The 17,061-nt window shown below is 39.2% G+C and overlaps 1 protein-coding gene across 8 annotated transcripts in view; it reads right to left on the bottom strand.

Annotated features, from left to right (window-relative positions):
* Nucleotides 1-17,061, bottom strand: part of ABLIM2 (actin binding LIM protein family member 2) — a 301,430-nt gene that overhangs the window by 69,857 nt on the left and 214,512 nt on the right. For all 8 annotated transcript variants that reach the window (XR_003566819.1, XM_027836365.1, XM_027836364.1 and 5 more), the window contains exons 9-11: nucleotides 13,464-13,541; nucleotides 8,465-8,611; nucleotides 569-689 (exon numbers count right to left, since the gene is read on the bottom strand). Coding sequence is in view for 7 of the 8 variants with exons in the window: in XM_027836365.1 (XP_027692166.1) it covers nucleotides 569-689; nucleotides 8,465-8,611; nucleotides 13,464-13,541 (346 nt within the window). In the remaining variant the exon portion in view is untranslated. The remainder of the gene's footprint in view (nucleotides 1-568; nucleotides 690-8,464; nucleotides 8,612-13,463; nucleotides 13,542-17,061) is intronic.

The raw sequence follows: 17,061 nt of genomic DNA, 5'->3' as shown, positions 1-17,061 counted from the left end.
GTTTACTCCCTTTTAAAAGTGCAGTCTATGGTCAAACCAAACTAAATTACTTTCTGCTTCCTGAAAACACCTGGTACTTTCTATTCTCCATGCATTTGCTTTTTCTGTTCTTTATGCCTAAGCTATCCTCCATCTTTCTCCTGCTGCCTGATGAATTCCTAACAATCTTTCAAATCCCAGCTCGAATGTTATTACTTTGAAGGAAACTTCTGCTTCTCTACCACTCCCACCTTTTCCACCCTCCCCTGTAAGGTTATTCCTACTCAGACTTTGTATATACAATATTAAGTATTTGTCTGTCTGTGTTGGGGTCTCATACTCCTCTTAGATTATAAGCTCCTTGAGGACAAGACCATGTCATATCTAAATGTTTTCATCTTCCCAAGTACTTCACACAGTATTCTGCACATAGTAAGCACTTGATTGATGTCTGCTGTATTTGTTAAGGGATGGTGTTAGTTGAAGAAGCTCAAGTTGGTGAGAATTGTGTATCCCCAGATCCCACAATAGCAAGATGGTCTTTTATAATGTGGTCATATGAGGGGTGAAAACACTGAGGGTCACTTACCTGGTCTGCTATAATGCTGAGGGGAGCGGGAAGTTGGAGTATAACGCCCATAGCTGACTGATCCTGTAGAGCTTGGACTGGAGGTCCTGTATTGCTTGTATGATCGATCGTCTTGGTCACCCTGGGAGAAAATGGCATGGGAAGGGGGTAATGGGAGGGGGAAAACAATCTCATAAATTCAGGAAATCAAAAGAATTCCCTCGAACTTTAAATTATGATTAAAGTCCTTCCCATTGTGATAAGGAATCTCTGAAGAGATCAACTTGGAAGGCTGAAAAGGGGGTGCCATTTCTGCCTTGGAATGGGGTCAGCCCTTAGATTTGTCCTTTCCAATGGCCTCCAATGCACCCATTGGAAGCAAAGGCCAGGACTCTTCAATGTCTTCTCCTTCACTTATTGAGAATGGGACTCAAAGAGATCTAAAGAATCTTCCCTCCTCTACAAAGGGGGTAAAGAACTTAACACTGGAAACATTTAGCAAAAATTTTTCCCTCCCCTCAGATTCAGCCCACCCCCTAAAATGCCTTTTGTGACAGTCCCAGAATATTCTATGTGCTCCAAAGGGATGGTGAAAGATAAAAACAGACAGTGTTGGGATTTATGTATCTCATGATTAGGAATCTATGTTACATTTTCTGTTCAAAATAGGGATGGGCAATTGTTTTGAGCAGCTGATAGAACTGGGACAGAAACAGGCAGCGTGAGATGATATGATACCAATGTCACGTAAATAAAGTGGGTTTTCCTGGCCCAAGCCATCCTTTCCAGCAAAGCACGTGCAGGGGCCAGGCTGTACACAACACACAAAAAATTAAAGTTCATTGAATATTATTAATTTGCCCCCACAGGCCCAGTGCTGGGGGAAAAAAAACAGCCTTATTAGGACAGAACTGAATAAAGTCCAATTCATCCTGGCATTCAATGTCTTCTATCACCTGATTCCAATTTACCTTTTCAACCTTATTTCCTTTCATAACTACTCTCACTGAGGCTTAAACATAACCTGTGCCTTTCTGCCTCTGTGGCTTTGCTTATGTCAGATCTTGGGGGTGCCTTCTTCTCTCCCCTATTTCCTACATGTGATTCAAGAACTACTTTAAACTCTGCCTTCTCTATGAGGCCCTTGACCATCACAAACTCAGTGGTTTCTGCCTCTGGACTCCTTTGGCACTTAACTTTCTATACCATTTATTAGATATCCGTCCTCTATATACTGTATAATCGATCGTCTTGGTCACCCTGGGAGAAAATGGCATGGGAAGGGGGTAATGGGAGGGGGAAAACAATCTCATAAATCCAGGAAATCAAAAGAATTCCCTCAAACTTTAAATTATGATTAAAGTCCTTCCCATTGTGATAAGGAATGTCTGAAGAGATCAACTTGGAAGGCTGAAAAGGGGGTGCCATCTCTGCCTCGGAGTGGGGTCAGCCCTTAGATTTGTCCTTTCCAATGGCCTCCAATGCACCCATTGGAAGCAAAGGCCAGGACTCTTCAATGTCTTTGAATGAATCTCTTTATGGAAGTATAGCTTATTATTCCAACTAGAGCCAGTGATGGGGAACCTGTGGCCTTGAGGCCACATGTGGCCCTCTAGGTCCTCAAGTGTGGCCCTTTGATTGAATCCAAACTTCACAGAACAAATCCCCTTAATAAAATTCTAGTTACTAGACTGTGAAAGCCTTGAAGGTAGATGTGTACCTTCTCTATTTCCTCTGCCCCAACTCTAGCCCTCCACACAAGGGCTTTGCTTGTAGGGTACTTAGATATTTAATAAATATTTCTGATGCTTGATTGGTCTTGCCACAGGTCTCTGCCCTCTCTGATCAATCCCCTATATAGCTGTCAGAATGATATTTATAAAGTCCTATATCACTTCCCAGCTCAATAGACTCCAGAAACTCCCTAGTATATCTAGAACTGAGTACAGATTCCTAATTGGCATTTAAAGCCCTCTGGAATGTGGTTGCAAACTACCTACCATCCCAAACCTTTTTTACATGACTCCCCTTCACACATGCTACAGTCTAGGGCAAACTGGGCCATTTGCTGGTCCTCACACATAGCATTCCATTTCCTGTCTGTCTCTATTCCTTTGCAGAGGCAATCCTCCACTTCTGGAACATGCTCCCTCCTCACCTTTCTGACTCTTAGAATCCCTAGTGCCTTCAAAACTCAACTCAAATGCCTCCTAGATGGACTTTATTGATCTCCAAGTTACTAATGCACCCTTTCCACCATCTTGAATTTATTTTGTATATATTTATATAAACACACATCTTCTGTAGAATATAAGCTTCTTGAGGGCAGGGACTATTTCATTTTCGTCTTTGTACTCCCAACATTAGCACATTATAGGTGCTTACTAAATGCTTGTGAATTGATTATAGCGTTCTTCTCTTTGTTCTGTGTTTCTAACCTTTGACTTTCCCCCTAGACTATAAGCACACTGTTCTCTCCCTGGCTGCCCCCCATAGTACAAGGCACAAGGCAAACTCCTCACTGAATGCCTGTGTTTCCCTTCTTCACCTGAGTAGTAGTTTCTGAAGAGTTCACCATCACCACTGAGGCAGACACTAAGCAGGATTTGTGATATGGTGAGCAGACTAGATGATGCACAGCATTCTCTCCACCACAGTTTTCACCCTTCAGGAATATAACAGTTCAAACCAAATATCTCTGAAACCCCCTAGTCTGTGCCCCCTAATTCTGCACTTCTGGGGGCCATGACAGATGCAATGGAAGCATGCATATGATAATATCAGCACACTGGGGTTAAAGAAATAGCTCGGGCCGAACAGCAGTCCCTGGCTGACTCTGCAAAGGGTCCAAGACTGCAAAGAAGCGACATTCACACGAGCACAGGTCTGCAGTCCTGAATGGGGAGCTAGAGGGGTTATCTTTAGAAGCTGGTCTGATGCGCCATGAAAGACATTGTAAGACAACATAAGCTTTGAGGGTTACCTCCGGAGGAGTTGGAGAGAGCAACTGGGGTGACTGCAAACAGCAACACAGAGTAACAGATTAGTGATAGAACATCAGGCAGGATGTTACATCATTGGGGGAAAAGACATTTTAGTAACATAGGCAACACACATGAGTCATACAGATTAGAGCTACAGGATCCAGTTCCTTTTGCTAGATGAAGAAAAAAAAGGAAAGAATGAAAGAATGAGACTGAAAGAAAGAAAATAATTTTTCAAGATTTTTCTTGGAAAAAAAAATAGGGTGAAATAATTCCCAAAGAAAGTGTCTTCCCAAGGTATGTGTTCCATGATAGTGTCTTTGTCCCCTCTTCCTCCATGTTCAGGACAGCCCATAAGTTACAGGACGTAACATTTTAGAGCTAGAAGGGACCTTAGAACATAGAACATAGAATATCAGAACTGGAAGGGAGTTCAAAGACCCTCTAGTCTAAACCTCACTTTACTGATGAGGAAACAAAAGCATAAGGAAGTTAAATGACTTGCCCAAGGTCACCCACTTAATATGTATCACGGACAGGATTTGAATCCAGCTTCCTCCAACTCTCCTACTGCCCCAGAGTTTGGGATAAATAGAGTTGTGGAGTGTTAGAGCTGCAAAGATATTAGAGAATCCAACACACTTATTTTACAGAGTGGAAATGACCTGTAGAAGGTGCCATAGCTAATTAGTGGCAGGGCAGGGATTAGAACCCAGGTCTTCTGATGTCCAATCCAACATTCTTTCTACTACTTTTGTGTGATGATACACACTGTGAATTATGAGCTGAGTCAGAAATGAAAGCCTGTACGCTGATGTCCTAGCTGATGTAAATCACACGGTATCAGGATTGCAAAAGAAAGAAGGATCAGCCTCTTGCTAGGATTCATGAACCACCTGGCACATCCTTCTGTATCTGCTCTAACTATCAGCTAAATTCCCTTGTTGTCCTTCAGGTCAGGGATTATCCATGGCTTACTTCCAAGGGGGCACTTTGCCTATCATGTCATTTGAAGGGGAATACAATTAGAAATGTAAGAAACTAATAAGCAGGTCTTCAGTTGCTCTTAATGTTCTCGAATATTAACCCACTGAAGACTAGCATGCCTAGATGTAGGCACTTTAATTTCACTACTGACACTCACATCACACAGGAAAGCTGCCCAGGGCATGTAAGTGGTATTTGTACCAACTGGATTAATTCAAGAAGCATGATTGTTAACAAATGGCCAGGGAATCAGTTCTGTATGCATTCAGTATAGCAAAAAGAACACTGGACTTTAGGTCAGGCGAGCTGGGTTCAGGCTCTGGCTTAGACACGAGCTATTTGATTTTAGGCAGGAATCATAACCCACATGTCTATCATGTGGTAAATCTTATAAAGTACATTCCTTGCAATGAGGTACCTAGGTGGCATGGTGAATATAGCACTGGACTGGAAGTCAGGAAGAGCTGGGTGAAAATTCAGCCTCAGATACTCACTAGCTGTGTGACCCTGAGCAAGTCACTTAACCTCTGTCTCCCTCAGTTTCTTCAATGATAAAATAAGGGTAATAATAGCACTTACCTCCCAGGATTGTAGTGAGGAACAAATGGCATAATATTTATAAATATCACAAGCCACTTAGCACAGTGCCTGGCACTTATTAGGCATTGAATGTTTATTTCCTTCCCTTCCCCTTTCCCAACAACCCTGTGAGGGGGAAGCCAAGTATTATCATCCCATGCTAAAGATGAAGAAAATGAGGATGAATGAAGTTAAGAGATTTGCTCAAGGTCATACAGCTTGTAAATAAGTCAGCTCTTCTGGTAGTCAATCTTGTATTCTTTCTACTACTCTGTTGACCACTTACCCAATTTTAGTTTGTATCCCCATCTGTGAAATGAGTATTAAGATACTTGCACTTCCTACCTCATAAAGTCATTGTGAATAAGGTGCTTTGTAAACTTAAAGGCCCTTTAGAAATGGGAGTTAGTACTTATAGTAGTGATGGGAACATTTTATTCTTGGTCCCTCATTTCTAACGCTTTTTGGTATCCTATTTAATCTACCCCAACCTCCTTCTGCTTGTAGATCTTAGGGTGAGGGGACAAACTAGTAGGCAAAGGGGAGCTTGAATTACTCTGCCCTCATGAGATGGGCAAATGAGAAATGTGCAGATCCTTAGACTGCACACTGGGCTGGGCCAACCTGGCCTGGTACCACACTTTTTAATAATGGGCTGATGAAAGAAGGGTTCTTTCCTTGCTCTGTTCAGAGACCATATGAGATTAGGTTCCTGTGGCAGGCTGACTCTGCATGTGCTTTATTTCTTGCACATAAATTCCTGCAGTGAATGACAGTTAAGCTAACATTCAAGAATCTTCCTGGAGTTTTCTTAATGCAGTAACATTTGATAATGCAAAGGGGTTTACAAAACACTTTACATAAAATATCTCACTTAATTTTTGTGGACAACTCCCTGAGATAAGTACCATTACCCTTATTTTACAGATGAGGAAACTGAGGCTAAGAAAGCCGAAGTGATTTTCCTGGTGTCATAAGCATCTGGGGCAGGATTCCAACCCAGGTCTTTCTGCCTCCAAGTCCAGTTCTAATTACTCAGGCATCTAGATGTTTCTATGCAGAAACATTTCCCTACAAGTTAAGATGAGAGGTGAAGACCCTAGGGCCCCTGAGAAGAAGAGCAACCTGGGGGTTAGATCCAGCAGAAAACAGACAGACCCGAGCAAGGCTCCCAGAAGCAAGATGGGAGGAGGGGTTTTCCATGTACAAAGAAATGCTGACCCTGAATGAATATGTGGTTTCTCTAATGCCCTAAAAGTTGTCTGTGTTCCTCTTTGTCCTTCACTATGCTTCCCTATCCTATACTAAGACACCACTGACATGATTGCTGACACAAGTGACAATATTATACACCTTGGACGCCTTTTCTAGCTTGGGTAGTATGTGCGGAAGAATAGAAGTTAAGTGAGTCAGTGAGGTGAGTTGGGCTCATGGGGGCAAGAACAGAGAGGGGGCAAAAAAGCCAAATTCTATAGCAGGCAGAGAGCCACCAAGCACACACTGAAGCCTTTAACCAACATCAGGGGATCAGGGCTAGTTTTCCTGTCCTGCAGCTGGTAGTCATTTTTCATTGGGCCCCATTGGAGATTCTGGCGTTTTAGAAGATTGGTGAGTAAAGAGGAACTGGCAATAATAGCTAACATTTCTAGGATGCTTTACTATTTACAAAGGGCCTTACTCGCAACCATGTACAATGTAGGGTGGGTGTTATCAGTATTATTGTCCCCATTTTATAGATGAGGAAACTGAGGTTCAGAGAGTTGAAATGACCAACTTACCTGTCTAGAAAATAATGGAGCTGGCATTTTAATGATCATAATAATGATGACAATACTATTATTGCTAATAATAATTATAATGAAATTTATAGAGTGCTTGAGATTTACAAAGCACCTTAAATACATGATCTCATCTGATCCTTACAACAACCCTACAAGGCAGGTGATATCATTGTCTGCCTTTTACAGATCAAGAAATTGAGGCTCAGAGAATTTAAATGATTAGTCAGGGGCACATCTTGTAAGTGTACAAGGTGGGATTTGAATCCAGGTCTTTTCATTTCAAATGCAGGGTACTACCTACTGTATCACAATGCCATACATGTATACATATATGTGCGTGTGTGTGTGTATGTATATATATATGTGTGTGTGTGTGTGTGTATATATATATACACATATATAAAGTTCTGATGATTCCATATCATAAACCAAGCTTAAACAAAATTTATTCCCAGGATAGTGAGGTATATGGACATGTATTTGTGAAAAATCAGTCAAAAAAGCACCTTTTATAGTCCAGATATCCTGAAAGTTTAAATGAAATTCTCAGACTATCAAATAAAACACAAAATAACAATTCAAATCCAATAGAAGAAAGGTAGCATCAGGTAATATAAAAAAAGAGAATGAAAGAAAATGGCATTTCATGTAAAAATATTGAGAAACACATTATGTGTTTTAGGTGCCATTAGTATAATGGAATGGCAGACACTCACACAAGAAAAGCTCTATGTATACAGATAATGGAGACAAAGACAGAGACAGTGAAAAGCAATTTGCATATAGGAAAATGATACATTCCATGTGTCATGAAAATCACTCTGTATGCAGGCAGACCCTGGCAAATGTAATTTGTTCTGCACAAACATTACATTAAGAGACAACATTGTGGGGTGGTTAGTTCCAAACAAGCTCTGTTATAAATGGGACCATGAGCTGTCTGGTGCTCAGGAGAATTGAGGATGCTGCGGATGAAGGGCTAACCCGTAGGATAGCTGACCATTCTACTGGCATTGCGGTCTCTGGCTGGATAGACATGAAGTAGACCTCTGTGATATTAAGGGAACTTTGATCAGCAGATGTAAATGCAGTGAAAGCAAAGCTTATTCCCTTCTTTGTATTTATCCCCAGAACTTAGCACAGAACATAGTATACAGTACTTGATAATCATTTAATAAATGCTTGTTGATCATTCAGCTGATAATCTAGTAATCATATTATTATAAAGCCACATTGGCTGGGATCATGCCTGTATAAGAGGCAAAAAGAGTCTTTGGATTAGCTCTGAGCATTTCCTTAAAACCACCATTGCTTCCTGTTACATTCCATTAAAATGCCTTCCTCCTCCCCCAAAAAGTCCCACTCATACATTTACTGCAGATCAGAAAATTTGGTAGCAAAGCTTTCTGGGTTCATCCAGAATTTGAAACACGGAGGCAGCTTGCTGTGAAATGGTAACTCAAAGGAGATGAAGACGTTCAGCTCATAGATCAAACTATGTTAGTTGCAGAGACCAGACGCCAAGTTGAATGACAAATCACCAAGGCCCCATTTCCAAAAGCCATGACATGGCTCAGTTTCCGTACCTCTACATAACTGTGCCTGTCACCTGAGGAGTAACTGATGTACGGAGAGTAGGAGATCATATCTGGGCGGTCGATGTTATAGATGGCCTTGTTTTTAGGAAGGGCAGCCAAGTCTCTGTAGTCAAGAATCTCATCTCCAAGCTTAGCCTAGGAAAGAGAGGAAAGACCAAAGAGAAGAGGGGAGTCATTAGAGCCAAATCAAAATTAGACGGAGGGGAGCCAAGAACCAATGGTCATCCCCAGGTGCAGAGGAGCCATTCGACAAAGCAACGAGCTTATAGTAGAAAGCACATTGGACTCCAGAGTCAGAAGAGCTGGGCTTGAGGACCACTTCTGCAGCTTGTTACTTGCGTGCTCCTGAGCTAATCACATCTCTGATTTTCAGCTCCCTTATCTGCAAAATGGGCATGGCAAGAATCATTGCACCAATATTAAAAGGATTTCATTGAACTTAGGATTGTTTAATTATAGATCTGAAGGTCACCTTAGTCCAACCTACTCAATTTAACAGATGATGAAGCTGAGGTCCAGAGAGATGAAATGATTTGCACAAGGTAATGCACTTATTAAGAGGCAGGTCAAGAATTAGAACCCATGGGGCAGCTAAGTGGTGCAGTGGATAGAGCACTGGCCCTGGAGTCAAGAGGACCTGAGTTTAAATCTGGCCTCAGACACCTTACCTTACTAGTTGTGTGAACTTGGGCAAGTCATTTAACCCCGACTGCCTCACCAAAAAGCAGAAAAAAAGAATTAGAACCCAGGACTTCTGACATTAAGTATCATGCTCTTGCCACTTCATCGAGAGGCCTCTTCTTTAGATATAAAAGTGAACTCAAAAGTCATCCAGCTCAATAGTATATTATACATATTATTATATAATATATAATATTATATTATATATATTATATAATATCATATTGTAGAAAACTTGGGCCTACAATAGCTCTCTTCTCTGAACTCCTAAAGTACTTCTTATCTGTGTCTTTTATTCTGACATTTTATTACTATGTTCTTTCATAGTTTAATTGCTTCATATGGATGTCTTGTCTCCTCGAGGCTCATATTTCCTACTTCTATATTCCGCTAGTGCTTAGCCACATCCAAAGCAGGTGGTGAAATTTTTTTTTTTTTATGGACAAGGGAAATTTTTTTTTATATAATATAGATACACACAAAGAGGATATAGTCAAGAATACTAGTGATGGGTTACCTGAAATACTAAGAATTCAGAGAATTGTAGAGCTGAGAAATCACCCCCTCAACAACCATGCACACTCACCCTCCACCCCCCAATGTTCCCTTCCAAATGAGTCAAGCCTTTCTAGATAATTATTGATATATAAGATATATATATTGATATATAAGATGTATATTGATATATAAGATATGTATATATAATTATATATATTATATATATAATATAAGATAATTATTGATCAAATATATTCTTCCTTTTCCTTTTCCCTACTTTTCAACTATATTCAAGTGGGCTCTGTGTACCTGGCTATCTTTTAATAGAGGTTGTCAGCCAACCATTGAATATTTCAAGGGGAAAAGTCCCTAAAGTGAGTTACAAGTTTTACCCAAATAACTTTTTTTGGGGGGGGGGGTGAGGTAATGAGAAAGATAACAAATACCTATGGCAACAAGAGCAAAAATAATAATAACACTAATGATAATGTGCTTTTATGGTTTAAAAAAGAAGAAAAACTCTCATATGGGGGACATCATTGAGTCTTCATGAAAGCCTACTGAGGTGGACCAGGTCAAAGCACCATAGTTTAGCCATTTGAGATGTAGTCCAAATCTCGTTTTACAGGTAAGGACATTGAAGGGCAGAGGTGAAGCACATGCCCATAGGCACATAGGTTCTGAGGAGACAAGTTGGAATTTGAACCCAAAGTCTCCAACTCAAAGCCATCACTCTTTTTATGGGTACCATATTCCCATTGTATAGAGAAAGAAACAAGCTCTGAGACAATGAGTAATGTGGTGAGAGCACAGAGACAGGCAGAATGATTGCTTTTTCTTTTTAATATTCAGAAACTACATGTCTTGGACATTTGGACAGTAAGATGAATGCCACGTACTCTTTAGCATTTGTCCTTCACAGGGTGACTTTCAAACTTATTTCCATTTAATGTAGCATATTTCACTTGGTTGCTACAGCAACTAGCTGGGTCATACTACTAAAATGAAGGCCATTTAGATAGGCTTCTTCTCCCCTCCCCCCACACCCTTCCTTCTATGAGTTTCTTCTCCTAATATATAAGAAAAGTCATACAAGTGTTGTGGAAAGAGCAACATGTTGGGCATAAGGAAACCTGAGTTCTCATCCTGACTCTGATATTCAATTAGTTGTATAGCTTCAGGCAAGTCACTGTACCACTCTGGGTCTCAGTTTCCTCAATCTGCCTCAAGATGGGGGTTCTTTCTCATTAGAAGTATTTAAGCAAAAAGTGATGACCATTTGCTGGATAACTTTTGGAGGTGATTTTCATCTAGGTGCTGGTGGGACTGGAGGCTTCTGAAGGATATTTCTAGCACTAACATTTTATGTCCTATGTTCTAGGTCAGTGTGAGCTCTGGCATTTCATGTTGTAAGGTCTTCCTAACCTTTATGATCTCTGTTCTGTGTTTTTAAGATCCTTCCAGCTCTGATGTTCTAAGGTCCCTCATGGCTTTGACATATGTACGTATAGACTTACAGAAAATTTTCAGCTGCAAATAGGTAGTTACACAGCAGAAGACCCTCTCCCTAGCTGAAGTGCTGAGCATTTCCATTTTGTATCATCCATTCTTCTACATCACCATTTGAGCATATATAATTAAAAGTTTTCTATCTGAAGTTTTGACCATGCAACTAATAGACGACAAGGCAAAGATCATCTACTCTTTGTATAATAAAACCATGTCTGTTTTTAATATAAAATGAAAGATGATATTCTTTTTCACTAATTTTACCTTTGACTTTTTAAAAAATTAGGTTCCCTGTCCAGTTGTCAGAAATTAAGATGCTAAAACAAGCAACAATGGTCTCAGTAACAAACTGCAAAAACAATTGTGGATGAAAAGAAGAAAATGCAAAATTTTTGTTTCTTATAAAAGTTAACAGGTTTTAAAACAAAATAAATAATAGTATTTCTGGTTTCTTTTATGATCTTTTTAAAAAATTAAAATGTTTGTGCATGTAAAATGTTTGCTTGGCTTGATAGTTACTAAGCCTAGAATATATTTTCGAAGTATTTTTTAAAAAAGATTTATGGTACTGGAATATTCGGCTTATTAGACATACAATAAATTAGGTAACACCCCTACTACTACAGCGGCAACTAGGTGGTAAAGTTATTACAGCAGTGGACCTGAAGTTGGGAAGACCTGAGCTCAAATCAAGCCTCAGCTACTTACTAGCTGTGTGATCTTTGTACCTCAGTTTCCTCACCTGTAAAGTGGGGATAATAATAGCACCTACCTCCCAAGGTTGTCATGAGGATCAAATGAGATAATTTTTGTGAAGTTATCAGCAAACCTTAAAGCACTATTACATAAGCACCATATATAAATGCTAGCTATTATCATTACTACTACTACTATCACCAATGAATGTTGGTAAGTCATTTAATTTCTCTTAACTCACTTCCCTCACCTATAAAAGAAACTGAAAGGCCTTTAAAGTCCCTCCAGCTCTAAATCTGTTGTTTTATTATGATCCTAAGGGTTGGGTTCCCTAACACTAGAGGTCTTTAAGTAGAGGCTAAGATGGCCACTTGGGCACACTGTAGAGGCAACTTCTATTGAGGCATAGGTAGGACTAGATAACCTTTAAGGTAAACTTCCATCTGTGAGAGTCTCAACTCAGAGTAATCACACAAATATGTATATGCATATACATGCATCTATATAGCTACCTAGGACATTTAAACCCCCTTATTTTATTTTATTTTATTTTTTTTACAAATGAGGAATCTGAGACTCTGTCATGGTTTGAAGAGGTTGCTCAGCTTCTCTGAGACTCAATTTCCTCATCTGGAAAACAGGGAAAATTATGTCTGCCTAAATTCCTCACAGTGAGATTGTGAGGATCAAATAAGATCATATAAGCAAATCACTTAGTAAACTTTAAAACACAAAATAATGTAAATATATATAGACATATATACATACATAAATGCATACACATGTATGTGTACTACATAATCATTACCTCCACTTGGCTTTGTCAGCTTATAGGTTTTTTTAAAAAAAAAAACCTATAATACGTCATTTTTGTGAAGTAAAAGAACAGTGTCAAAATCTGGACACCCATTCCAGTACAAATTAGGTAAACAATGAAAACAAAATCAGCCTATCAACTAAGTGCTTCATGGATTTTTGCCACTGAACTGACTAGTTATTTGGCATCATTTAGATTCAAACCAAGTCCTCAATGTTTCCATGTCACAAGGAATGATGGAAGTGTAAAATATCAGAGCTGAGAGGAACCCTAAAACATAGAATTATCAGACCTTGGAGGGAACTTTGAACACAGAATGACAGAATTAGAAGGGACCTTATAATATAGAAGGTTAGAGCTTGAAGCTATCTCAGACCACAGAATATAGACAACTAAGGATCATAGTAAATTTAATATGTAGAATGTTAGAGATCAGAGGTCATTTAATTCACCCCTCTCTCATTTTGCAAATACTGAAACTGGCTCAGACAGATTAAGCCATTTGTGCAAAGCCATGTGGCCATAACTGGTAGGACTAGAACACAGTTCCCCTGATTCTTATTTTAGTGCCTTTTCTACCATAACAATCATACTGTCTCATGCTTCTTTTATGTTTCTTTTTCTCTTTTTATTTTGTTGGGGGGAATATTTCTTGAGGCAACAAATAAGAAATAATCAATTTTACTCACCAACTATAAGCTGGAAGGATCTGATTTTTCTTTTTACTCATTCAACCCATAATCCCCTCTAACCCTTCCTGCCCTCCCTCTCTCATCCTATACTCACATAAATCACACGACTTGGAGATCCTGATGTATTTGAGGCAGGCACAGAAATTATGCTCTCTGAGGAAGTTCTTGTTTCCTAGAGGGGGAAAACAGGAAGAGGAAAATTGAAGACAAATCATTACAAATGGAAGTACAGGTTAGGGAAAAATCATAGGTACTATTATTATTTCTGTGTAGCTCCTAGAGAAGGCAAACACACAGTTGCTGGCTCTCCAAGTGTCAGTTGGTCAAACATTCAGCTACATTAACTAAGTTTCTACTATGTGTAGAGACAGAACCAAATAGGTAGGTATGTTACTTTGGGAAAGTTACTTCCCCCTTGGGGGACTCAGTTTCTCAATATATAAAGTAGGGATGTTGGAGTAAATGAATATAAGGTCTCTTTGGGGCAGCTAGGTGGCGCAGTGGATAGAGCACCAGCCCTGAAGTCAGGAGAACCTGAGTTCAAATCCGGCCTCAGACATATAACACTCACTAGCTGTGTGACTCTGGGCAAGTCACTTAACCCCATTGCCTAGCCAAAAAAAAAAAAAACGTCTCTTCTATCTCATTATTTTCTATTCTTTAACATTCTATCTTCTCTGAATCATCAAAATCTTACATGATTTGAAAGAATTGCAGAAGTCATGTAGTTGACCTTTCTATTTATATGCTGAAAAATAGGCTCTGCCTGAATATATGCATGAATGAAGAAATCAGTATCCCTTGTTGAAGCCCATTTTATTTTGGGATAGCTCTAATTATTGGAAAAATGTTTTCATATATTGAACCAAAATCTGTCTCCTTGTGACTTTCATCAACTGGTTATTGTTTTCTTCTTTGGGACCAAGAAGAAAAATTCCACATGATAATTCCTTTTCTATGTGATAATCCTTCCAATATTTGAAATCAGCAATCTTATTCACCAAATGTCTTTTCTTCTCCAAGATAAGCAACTCCAACCACTTCAATCTATCTTTTTGTGAAATGGTTTTGAGGAACTCCACCATCTTGGTCACCCTCCACTGGACACACTCCATTTTTTCAATGTATTACTTTAAGTGAATCATCAAGAACTGGGTTCAATATTCCAGATATGCTCTGACCAGGGCACAGGACACCAGGATTGTTGCTTCCCTTATTCTGGGCTTCTACTGATATAGCTGAAGTCCATATTAGTTTTCTTGGCTAACTCATTTTTAGCTTGTATTCTACTAAAATTCCTAGGACTAAAAAAGACCTAGAAATGCTTGAATTCTGTTAACTGTAATGTTGTATGATCTATGGTCTAAGGCTCTTTCCAGGCCTGATATTCTATATTCTCTGATTCCACCACAGAGGCATTTGTCTGATGGTTCATACTTTCTAAGTGAGAATAGACTAGAGACAAGTACCAAGACTGCTTATCCAGGTCTATAATCAGTGAATAACATCTCACCAAATATCATCAGTCCTTTCAAGTCTCATTTTGATAGAGGCCCACAATCATGAAAAGTCCCTTAAATTAAGCAATCCTTTTCCAGTTTCTGGTTGGTGGTCATCCTATCTGTGCAAAGCTGTTCGTAGCACCTAGCACAGTGTCTGGAACCTAGCTGACACTTAATAATTGACTGACAGGGCATTACAATGACATTATCTCCACCCACAAAGAGCTTACAAATGAATATCCACATGAATATTTGCCTCTATTGCTGCAATAAGTAGGAAAGGATTTTGGGGGTACAAAGGAGATCCTGGCAGAAATAAAAGCACAAACAGTGAAAACATCCAATTGTTAACCTCTTATCTTTCTACTACTTCCATAAAATTATTCCCAACCTTCCAGGAATACTGAATACCATACAGTCCTTGACCTCTAGTCAAACAACTTACTGCCTTGGTTCATTTCTGCTTATAAAGGAGCAACGTTATATCATTAAAGAGCCCTGGGTGAGAAGTCAAGAGATCTGGTTTCAAATCCTACCTCTGATGTTTCCCTGAATGACTGGGCCTTCACTTCTCTGAATGTTCATTGCCTCATCTATAAAATTAAGATAATGTTTGTCCTCTACCTCATGGGGTATGTGGTAGCTATATAAAATATTATTATTACGGTGGAAAGCTAACAATGATACAGAGCAGGGTGAACTGAGACTTTGTCTTCAATTCCAGTTTAAACTTCCTACCAGTTCCCTGTATCAACCTCAAATGATTCTCTTTCTTTGTAAATAAAAGGTTTCTCCCCTCACACCATACACACCATACCCTTCCTCCAAAGTCAGAAGATTAGACTGGGATGAGGAAAAAAGCACTAGAATTCAAGTCAAAAGACCTTGGTTTGAGTCCTGACACAGACACTTGCAATCTAGGTCATCATATAGATATCATCTAAACTCTCTGAAACTTAATTCTCTCATTTATAAAGTGGAGATGATACTTGTACTACCTGCCTCACTGCATTGTTGCTAATAATATATTTATAAATTGTAAAGTGTTACAGAAACGTGAGTTATTGTTATCGTCGACTCTCAATCATATATATCTGCTGGAACGGTTAATAGAAAAGTGGGAATAATCTGATTTGTTGTCAGTGGGAACATTCAGTGGTTCTGATCCCTCAGAGAAGAGCTTCCACCTGCCAAAATGCTATCCAGCTGAGACAGAGCCATAGTCCAGTTCCCTATGTCACCCATATTTCCCTAATATCTGACAAGGCCATGACCTTGGGCTTGCTAGAAGGTATTCCAAAGTTGCATGGCATGGAATAGATACCCACATGAATGGACAATCTATTACATAAGTAATAAAGAATTGATTGTGTCTACGAATTGAAGCCATTCCTTCAATATGCTGAACAACATGGACTGAGCCAAGGTCACAACATTGCCAAACTGACACCTGAAGCTTATGTCACAACACAGAAAGCTTCACACACAAACCTTGAAGGCATTTTGGGTGGTGATGGGGCAAACCTGATTGCAAATTTGACTCTGCATCTATAAAGGAAAAAAAGAGTAGAAGGAAATGATATTACATTAAAGAGCCATGTAGTGATACTTCTGGGATTTTTACATGATGAACCCATATGGTGTCTATGGTGGAAATGTCTCATTGATGAGGACAGTAATTGTACCCAGCATCCATCAAGCTGGTATGGGAACTGATCCATGCATGTTTGGAGAGCACATGAATTTCAAGCAGTGACAACAGTGCTATTTTTAAAAAATGTTTTGTAATCCTATACCAATTTTAGGTTTATAAAGCACTTTCCTCACAACAGTTCTATGAGGTAGCATGGTATGATGATGACCATTATTTTATAGATGATAAAAGAGGTAAAATGATTAGCCCATGGTCATATAGCTTGGAAATACCAGAGCCAGGTTTTGAAACCAGTTCTCTTGATACTAAGTCCAGTGCTCAATTCATGACACCATGCTTACTTTCCACACTGGGTTCATTTTAGAGAAGAAAAAAACCAGATTAATATTAGAACATTCTCAGCAAACAACTGGTATACTAATACACAGAAAAATCAAAACACAAACAGTTAAAACATCCAATTGTTAACCTCTTATCTTTCTACTACTTCCATAATTTACTGCTTCTGATAATACAGTGTAGTAGGAAGCATGTTG

The sequence above is a fragment of the Vombatus ursinus genome, unplaced genomic scaffold, assembly GCF_900497805.2.
Source record: "Vombatus ursinus unplaced genomic scaffold, bare-nosed wombat genome assembly UNPS02014818.1, whole genome shotgun sequence".
Lineage (NCBI taxonomy): Eukaryota > Metazoa > Chordata > Mammalia > Diprotodontia > Vombatidae > Vombatus > Vombatus ursinus.
This window is presented reverse-complemented; position numbering and strand designations above follow the sequence as displayed.